The sequence below is a fragment of the Ranitomeya imitator genome, chromosome 1, assembly GCF_032444005.1.
Source record: "Ranitomeya imitator isolate aRanImi1 chromosome 1, aRanImi1.pri, whole genome shotgun sequence".
Lineage (NCBI taxonomy): Eukaryota > Metazoa > Chordata > Amphibia > Anura > Dendrobatidae > Ranitomeya > Ranitomeya imitator.
Genome location: NC_091282.1, coordinates 1,180,526,644 through 1,180,536,606, shown reverse-complemented (window position 1 = coordinate 1,180,536,606; position 9,963 = coordinate 1,180,526,644). Strand labels below are relative to the sequence as shown.

The 9,963-nt window shown below is 42.8% G+C and overlaps 1 protein-coding gene across 1 annotated transcript; it reads right to left on the bottom strand.

The window, feature by feature from the left end:
* Window positions 1-873: 873 nt before the first annotated feature.
* On the bottom strand, window positions 874-5,879 carry LOC138658346 (uncharacterized). Its single transcript, XM_069745804.1, has 2 exons — window positions 4,823-5,879; window positions 874-2,105 (listed from the first exon to the last, which is right to left on the bottom strand). Exons 1-2 carry the CDS (start codon window positions 5,561-5,563, stop codon window positions 2,091-2,093), a joined length of 756 nt encoding a protein of 251 aa, XP_069601905.1. The 5' UTR covers window positions 5,564-5,879; the 3' UTR covers window positions 874-2,090.
* Window positions 5,880-9,963: the final 4,084 nt, after the last annotated feature.

The following is a 9,963-nucleotide window of genomic DNA, read 5'->3' as shown; positions in this document are numbered from 1 at the left end:
AAGAAGAGGGGACAGGAAGAAAAACATTAGACTTGAACAAAGAAGATCCAGGAAAACATACTCAGAAGGGAGGTAAGAACATTTCTAAAACAATCCACAGCGAGGAGATTGGAACAAAACAAAATCCTCTAAACTGCATGCTCGCAAACGCCAGAAGCCTGACAAACAAGATGGAAGAACTAGAAGCAGAAATATCTACAGGTAACTTTGACATAGTGGGAATAACCGAGACATGGTTAGATGAAAGCTATGACTGGGCAGTTAACTTACAGGGTTACAGTCTGTTTAGAAAGGATCGTAAAAATCGGAGAGGAGGAGGGGTTTGTCTCTATGTAAAGTCTTGTCTAAAGTCCACTTTAAGGGAGGATATTAGCGAAGGAAATGAGGCTGTCGAGTCCATATGGGTCGAAATTCATGGAGGGAAAAATGGTAACAAAATTCTCATTGGGGTCTGCTACAAACCCCCAAATATAACAGAAACCATGGAAAGTCTACTTCTAAAGCAGATAGATGAAGCTGCAACCCATAATGAGGTCCTGGTTATGGGGGACTTTAACTACCCGGATATTAACTGGAAAACAGAAACCTGTGAAACCCATAAAGGCAACAGGTTTCTGCTAATAACCAAGAAAAATTATCTTTCACAATTGGTGCAGAATCCAACCAGAGGAGCAGCACTTTTAGACCTAATACTATCTAATAATAATAGTAATATAGAGAATGTTCAGCACAGCCGAAGGAAGGAGGTGCACGGTCATAGGTTCCCAAGCCTCAATATATAGATAATAAGTGACTGGCACACTCCGGACGTGTTGTGATGCAAAATTGGGGTTTATTATACATACAGTAACACAAACGTTTTGGTCATAACTGGACCTTCATCAGTGTGCTAAAGAAAAATACATACAAAGGGAGTGATATCCAAAACATAAAGGATCAAAAATATACAAAATAAACATAAACAAAATGAACAAAAGTATATACAACACAAAAGGTCATGTTTCCAGAAAGAATTGATAATAACATCATAGGAGGACTGTCAAAACAAAATTTGCCGAGAAAGAAGCGAACAATTGTGTGCAGGTCTGGTGACATGGAAGAGGGAGCAAGAGGAAGGAAGTATGGAAAGTAGGTGATGAAAGACACACTGTGCCGTGAGGTAAGGCTGAAAAGGTAAACCTACCTAGATAACTAGTATGTTGAAGGAGCCACAATAATTGAAACTACATTGCATCTGAGGGGAAATAAAGTGCATATATACATGAACCTGTGCGTCCCTAAATGGGCCAAAGCGTAACACTATAAGGCTTTATGTGTCATATAAGATGGTTACATACCAGAAAAAAGCCTGGAGCTATATGAAATTCAGGTGATAGTATCAGTCCATGGACACAGGGGAATATGGCCCAGATGGTGCTATCTGCAGGGGAGATTGGTAAAATGTAGATTGTGCCTGTGAGCCACTGGGTCATGTAGGTATATGGTACCTACCAGAAAAGAAGCCTGAAGGTATATAGATCCCAGCAGGTGAGAACAATCTGCAGATGCAGGGTGGTGTATCACAGGTAACGCTATCTGTAGGAAGGATAGGTAAGGTATATAATGGCACTAGTGAGCAATTAGATAATGAGCGTATGTAGTACACAGGACTTACCCCCCAGTAGATATGAAACCATGCTGTGAGCTAAGAGGGAGGTATGCGCTGTCTGTACAGGGAGAGTATAAGCAGACATTGTATAAGGGGGATGTCGCTCTGTATTGCTAGGACAGAGAGCGTGCACTGTGTAGAACTTACCAGCCTGATGAGTGGAGGGAGCACGCGGTGTCCACCGCAAGTGCAGGCTGGGGAACGGAGCACCAGGGACCTCCTTATATAGTGGGGAGGTGAAATAGTGTGTGCATAGTAGTTGCCGGAGAAGAGAGGCCGGAGGGGGCGGGGCCGGGTGACGTGAGTGTCACATGACCGCTGGGGGCAGTGTTATTTGTGTTCCACTGTAAAGGAGAAGAGGTGGAAGTGCGTTCCAAGGTAGTGGATTGGCTGATATCGAGGTGTACTATGGTGGCCCCAGAGTGTCACAGAAGGGGAAGTTTCAAAGTGGTCGATTCTGTAAAGGAGAGGCAGAGAATTAGCAAACAGAAAACCAACATTGTAAATCATGTATAGACCATGATCCTTATATATACACTATGCGCGCTGGTGCTGAAAAGGAGGTGAATATCAAAATGCATTAAATGTAATTTGAAGAGAAAGTAGCTTATCGGACCTGATCGGCTACGGTCACAAAAAGGTTGCTGTATAAGCAACTAAAGCAAATGGGCAGACGTGCCCGGTTGTGCACAAACGTAATACATAAAGAACACCTGGCTGTTAGGCATCACACAAGGGCAGCAATGATACATTAGGTCAGGGAGGTTTCAAGCTGAAATGTGATAAACAGTCATGAAAATACTGTAACAATAACCGCAAACACATATAAAATTACATCATAAAAGGCGGTGTGGCAAGGCTCAGCCCAAGGGTGTAAGGTAAATAACGTCTTTATGGCAGGGACTTAAATAAATGCTAATAGTTCGTAGTCCCTGTTGAGTCCCCTAGGGTGCAGTGTATTGAGCTCGTGTATCCAGTAAGCCTCTCTACGTTTGAGAATGGAGATGCGGTCTCCGCCGCGGCGAGGTGGTGTGATTTGCTCTATTATCTGAAATTTGAGCTGGGATACATTGTGGCCTTTTTCAATGAAATGGGATGGTATAGGAAGTAAGAGATTTTTGCACCTTATTGTCGATTTATGTTTGGATATCCTAGATTTGACTGATTGGGTGGTCTCACCGATATATAAAAGACCTCAGGGGCATTTGATGAGATATACCACGAAATTGGTGTTGCAGGTGAAAAAACCATCAATAGGGTATCTCATGCCTGTGTGTGGGTGGTGAATGATATTACCCTTAAGGACGTTATTACATTGGTTGCAACTGAGACAGGGGAAGGTTCCTGTTTTGGGGTTACTTAAAAACCGTTGAGTAATCTGGGGTTGCGTAGGGCCTATGTCCGCACGGACTAAGCAGTCTTTGATGTTACGGGGCCTTTTGAAACACGGTAAGAAAGGTTGTTGAAATTCCCTGACTGATGGATATGCTGTTCGGAGGATATGCCAATGTTGGCGGATAGACTTGTGTAGTCTGTAAGCAGCAGGGTGATATTGGTGGACAAAAGGGATACGTGATGTGGCAGGAATTTTATCCCTACGTGTGAGGTCTGTAGTGGAGGACTCTAGAATTCTCGGTGGGTAGCCCCTCTCACAAAATTTGGATTTCATCTCCGATAGACGATGGTCTTTCAGGTCAGGATCAGAGACTATTCTAGTTACCCTATTGAGTTGGGACTTAGGGATTGACTTTTTCATATTTAGCGGATGGAAGCTATCAAAATGCAACAAACTGTTGCGATCAGTGGGTTTTGAGTAGAGATCAGTGGTCAAATTACCATTGATGTCCTTCTTGACCAATGTGTCAAGGAAACTAATCTGGTAGAGATCGTGTGTGACAGTAAAATCAAGACCAGGCCAGGTAGTTTTTAAAAATTGAAAAAAGGTCTGTAGAGAAGCGACATCGCCCCTCCAGATGCAGAAAACATCATCAATATATCGTTTCCACGTTAAGACATGGTTGTGGAACAGCTCATGGGTGTATATTGACGTGTCCTCATAGTGGGCCATGTAGGCATTGGCATAAGGAGGTGCCACGTTTGAGCCCATGGCCGAGCCCTTGATTTGAAGATAGTAAGTATCCTCAAAGAGAAAAAAGTTGTTATTGAGGATAATAGATAGGAGTTTGCAACAAAAATCAATTAAATCAGGGCTCATGTTGTTTTTAGAGAGTAACCAGCGGGTAGACTGGATGCCGTTTGAGTGTGGTATTGACGTGTATAGGTCCTTTACGTCAAAAGAGACCAAGATGGTATCTGGAGGGACGGGGGTGATGTCCTTGATAATTTGGAGGAAGGCTCCAGTATCCAGTAGGAAAGAGCGAGTGTTTCTAATCAAAGGTGTTAAGATTTTTTCTAAATAGATAGAAATAGGGGCCAGGACAGAGTCCGTGGAAGCCACAATTGGTCTGCCTGGTGGATTCTGGAGGTCTTTGTGGATTTTTGGAAGGATATATATCACGGGTGTGATAGGGTGTTTTTTAGTGAGGAATTCCCATGTTCTGTTATCGAGTATACCTCGAATACAAAAATCCTCCAGTGTGGTTTTGATGGTATTCTGAATACCAACAATAGGGTTATGGGGGAGTTTTTCATAGGTAGAAGTATCACCAAATTGGCGTAATACTTCATTCCTATAGTGGGATCTGTCCATAACCACTATAGCCCCACCCTTATCCGCCGGTTTTATAATTATGTCCCTATCCTGTTGTAGCGTTTTTAGAGCCTGTCTCTCTGCTACTGGGAGGTTGGGAGGGTAGTGAATTTTGCCTCTATCCGTATCTGTGCGAAGTTGTTGAAAAGAATTATCCACAAATTGAATGAAAGTTTCTAGGGGATGTGAGCCTTTAGGAGGTTGATAAATGCTCTTCTCCCTAAGGCCAAGACTGGCCGCAGTAATACCTACAGGGGGAGTTTGTGAAATGGGGGGTGCGGCCGGGTTGTTCTCAGTGAAATGTACCCTCAATCTTAGGGACCTATAGAATTTGTGTAAGTCCATCTCCATCTGGAATGTATTGTGCCTATAGCTGGGACAGAAAGAGAGCCCTTTCTGTAGAGCATTGTGTTCAGCTATCCCCAAAGATTTAGAGGAGATATTGACTACCAATGGTTGTGTACCTGAGATCTGGTGACCCGGGCGAAGTCCATATTTCTGGAACCTGTTGAGCCCCCGTCTGGTCCTCTTCTTTTCCCTTGTCGTCTCTGTCGGCCTAAAAAACGAGCTGGGTATGGATGCCTGGTGGATCTCTCTGGGTCCGAATCGGAGGTTGTGTAGTCCACTGATGAGTGATGACCATCCTGTCTGAAGGGCTTTCTGGTTGAGGATTTGTCCCGCCATTGGTAGACCCGGTTGGACTCGTAATCCTCAAGATCCCTCTGGAACTTAGACCTCTTTTTGAGTTCGATGTCGCGGCGGTGCTGGCTAATGTTGGTGTCGATCTTCTTTTTAAGGGCGTCAAAGTCGTCGACGGATATAGTTGAAGACAGTTGGCTTTCAATGTTCTTGATCTGTTCCTGTGTAGAGGAGATCTCTTTGTGCAGGTGCTCTAACGTTAAAACCATGAGATCAAAAGAACATTTATTCAAGATATGTTCGAACTTAGTGCAAAACTCAGGGGAATTGCTAAATAACGTGGGACGGAGTGAAACCCGCAAGCCCCGGGGGATTCTCTGTGCTTTAAGGTATTCGGTCAGAGTGGCCCCGTGCAGTTCCAAATTAGTGCAGCGTCGGAGTTCACGCTCCCAATCCCTCCCCCGTGTTTCACAAGGGGGGATTTTCAGAAAATCACTCGGGATTTTAGACAAGGCAATGATGTTTGATGTCTCCTCAGGGTTATAGGAGAATGTTAAGGATGACATGACAAGAAAGGCGTGCTGATCATAAGGGTAATACTGGTAATATAGAGAATGTTCAGCACAGCCGAAGGAAGGAGGTGCACGGTCATAGGTTCCCAAGCCTCAATATATAGATAATAAGTGACTGGCACACTCCGGACGTGTTGTGATGCAAAATTGGGGTTTATTATACATACAGTAACACAAACGTTTCGGTCATAACTGGACCTTCATCAGTGTGCTAAAGAAAAATACATACAAAGGGAGTGATATCCAAAACATAAAGGATCAAAAATATACAAAATAAACATAAACAAAATGAACAAAAGTATATACAACACAAAAGGTCATGTTTCCAGAAAGAATTGATAATAACATCATAGGAGGCCCCGTAACATCAAAGACTGCTTAGTCCGTGCGGATATAGGCCCTACGCAACCCCAGATTACTCAACGGTTTTTAAGTAACCCCAAAACAGGAACCTTCCCCTGTCTCAGTTGCAACCAATGTAATAACGTCCTTAAGGGAAATATCATTCACCACCCACACACAGGCATGAGATACCCTATTGATGGTTTTTTCACCTGCAACACCAATTTCGTGGTATATCTCATCAAATGCCCCTGCGGTCTTTTATATATCGGTGAGACCACCCAATCAGTCAAATCTAGGATATCCAAACATAAATCGACAATAAGGTGCAAAAATCTCTTACTTCCTATACCATCCCATTTCATTGAAAAAGGCCACAATGTATCCCAGCTCAAATTTCAGATAATAGAGCAAATCACACCACCTCGCCGCGGCGGAGACCGCATCTCCATTCTCAAACGTAGAGAGGCTTACTGGATACACGAGCTCAATACACTGCACCCTAGGGGACTCAACAGGGACTATGAACTATTAGCATTTATTTAAGTCCCTGCCATAAAGACGTTATTTACCTTACACCCTTGGGCTGAGCCTTGCCACACCGCCTTTTATGATGTAATTTTATATGTGTTTGCGGTTATTGTTACAGTATTTTCATGACTGTTTATCACATTTCAGCTTGAAACCTCCCTGACCTAATGTATCATTGCTGCCCTTGTGTGATGCCTAACAGCCAGGTGTTCTTTATGTATTACGTTTGTGCACAACCGGGCACGTCTGCCCATTTGTGACCGTAGCCGATCAGGTCCGATAAGCTACTTTCTCTTCAAATTACATTTAATGCATTTTGATATTCACCTCCTTTTCAGCACCAGCGCGCATAGTGTATATATAAGGATCATGGTCTATACATGATTTACAATGTTGGTTTTCTGTTTGCTAATTCTCTGCCTCTCCTTTACAGAATCGACCACTTTGAAACTTCCCCTTCTGTGACACTCTGGGGCCACCGTAGTACACCTCGATATCAGCCAATCCACTACCTTGGAACGCACTTCCACCTCTTCTCCTTTACAGTGGAACACAAATAACACTGCCCCCAGCGGTCATGTGACACTCACGTCACCCGGCCCCGCCCCCTCCGGCCTCTCTTCTCCGGCAACTACTATGCACACACTATTTCACCTCCCCACTATATAAGGAGGTCCCTGGTGCTCCGTTCCCCAGCCTGCACTTGCGGTGGACACCGCGTGCTCCCTCCACTCATCAGGCTGGTAAGTTCTACACAGTGCACGCTCTCTGTCCTAGCAATACAGAGCGACATCCCCCTTATACAATGTCTGCTTATACTCTCCCTGTACAGACAGCGCATACCTCCCTCTTAGCTCACAGCAGCGGTGACTCCGCATGGTTTCATATCTACTGGGGGGTAAGTCCTGTGTACTACATACGCTCATTATCTAATTGCTCACTAGTGCCATTATATACCTTACCTATCCTTCCTACAGATAGCGTTACCTGTGATACACCACCCTGCATCTGCAGATTGTTCTCACCTGCTGGGATCTATATACCCTCAGGTTTCTTTTCTGGTAGGTACCATATACCTACATGACCCAGTGGCTCACAGGCACAATCTACATTTTACCAATCTCCCCTGCAGATAGCACCATCTGGGCCATATTCCCCTGTGTCCATGGACTGATACTATCACCTGAATTTCATATAGCTCCAGGCTTTTTTCTGGTATGTAACCATCTTATATGACACATAAAGCCTTATAGTGTTACGCTTTGGCCCATTTAGGGACGCACAGGTTCATGTATATATGCACTTTATTTCCCCTCAGATGCAATGTAGTTTCAATTATTGGGGCTCCTTCAACATACTAGTTATCTAGGTAGGTTTACCTTTTCAGCCTTACCTCACGGCATAGTGTGTCTTTCATCACCTACTTTCCATACTTCCTTCCTCTTGCTCCCTCTTCCATGTCACCAGACCTGCACACAATTGTTCGCTTCTTTCTCGGCAAATTTTGTTTTGACAGTCCTCCTATGGTGTTATTATCAATTCTTTCTGGAAACATGACCTTTTGTGTTGTATATACTTTTGTTCATTTTGTTTATGTTTATTTTGTATATTTTTGATCCTTTATGTTTTGGATATCACTCCCTTTGTATGTATTTTTCTTTAGCACACTGATGAAGGTCCAGTTATGACCGAAACGTTTGTGTTACTGTATGTATAATAAACCCCAATTTTGCATCACAACACGTCCGGAGTGTGCCAGTCACTTATTATCTATAATACTATCTAATAGACCTGACAGAATAACAAATCTGCAGGTGGTTGGGCATTTAGGAAATAGCGACCACAATATTGTGCAGTTTCACCTGTCTTTCACTAGGGGGACTTGTCAGGGAGTCACAAAAACACTGAACTTTAGGAAGGCAAAGTTTGACCAGCTTAGAGATGCCCTTAATCTGGTAGACTGGGACAATATCCTCAGAAATAAGAATACAGATAATAAATGGGAAATGTTTAAGAACATCCTAAATAGGCACTGTAAGCGGTTTATACCTTGTGGGAATAAAAGGACTAGAAATAGGAAAAACCCAATGTGGCTAAACAAAGAAGTAAGACAGGCAATTAACAGTAAAAAGAAAGCATTTGCACTACTAAAGCAGGATGGCACCATTGAAGCTCTAAAAAACTATAGGGAGAAAAATACTTTATCTAAAAAACTAATTAAAGCTGCCAAAAAGGAAACAGAGAAGCACATTGCTAAGGAGAGTAAAACTAATCCCAAACTGTTCTTCAACTATATCAATAGTAAAAGAATAAAAACTGAAAATGTAGGCCCCTTAAAAAATAGTGAGGAAAGAATGGTTGTAGATGACGAGGAAAAAGCTAACATATTAAACACCTTCTTCTCCACGGTATTCACGGTGGAAAATGAAATGCTAGGTGAAATCCCAAGAAACAATGAAAACCCTATATTAAGGGTCACCAATCTAACCCAAGAAGAGGTGCGAAACCGGCTAAATAAGATTAAAATAGATAAATCTCCGGATCCGGATGGCATACACCCATGAGTACTAAGAGAACTAAGTAATGTAATAGATAAACCATTATTTCTTATTTTTAGGGACTCTATAGCGGCAGGGTCTGTTCCGCAGGATTGGGGCATAGCAAATGTGGTGCCAATATTCAAAAAGGGCTCCAAAAGTGAACCTGGAAATTATAGGCCAGTAAGTCTAACCTCAATTGTTGGTAAAATATTTGAAGGGTTTCTGAGGGATGTTATTCTGGATTATCTCAATGAGAATAACTGTTTAACTCCATATCAGCATGGGTTTATGAGAAATCGCTCCTGTCAAACCAATCTAATCAGTTTTTATGAAGAGGTAAGCTATAGGCTGGACCACGGTGAGTCATTGGACGTGGTATATCTCGATTTTTCCAAAGCGTTTGATACCGTGCCACACAAGAGGTTGGTACACAAAATGAGAATGCTTGGTCTGGGGGAACATGTGTGTAAATGGGTTAGTAACTGGCTTAGTGATAGAAAGCAGAGGGTGGTTATAAATGGTATAGTCTCTAACTGGGTCGCTGTGACCAGTGGGGTACCGCAGGGGTCAGTATTGGGACCTGTTCTCTTCAACATATTCATTAATGATCTGGTAGAAGGTTTACACAGTAAAATATCGATATTTGCAGATGATACAAAACTATGTAAAGCAGTTAATACAAGAGAAGATAGTATTCTGCTACAGATGGATCTGGATAAGTTGGAAACTTGGGCTGAAAGGTGGCAGATGAGGTTTAACAATGATAAATGTAAGGTAATACACATGGGAAGAAGGAATCAATATCACCATTACACACTGAATGGGAAACCACTGGGTAAATCTGACAGGGAGAAGGACTTGGGGATCCTAGTTAATGATAAACTTACCTGGAGCAGCCAGTGCCAGGCAGCAGCTGCCAAGGCAAACAGGATCATGGGGTGCATTAAAAGAGGTTTGGATACACATGATGAGAGAATTATA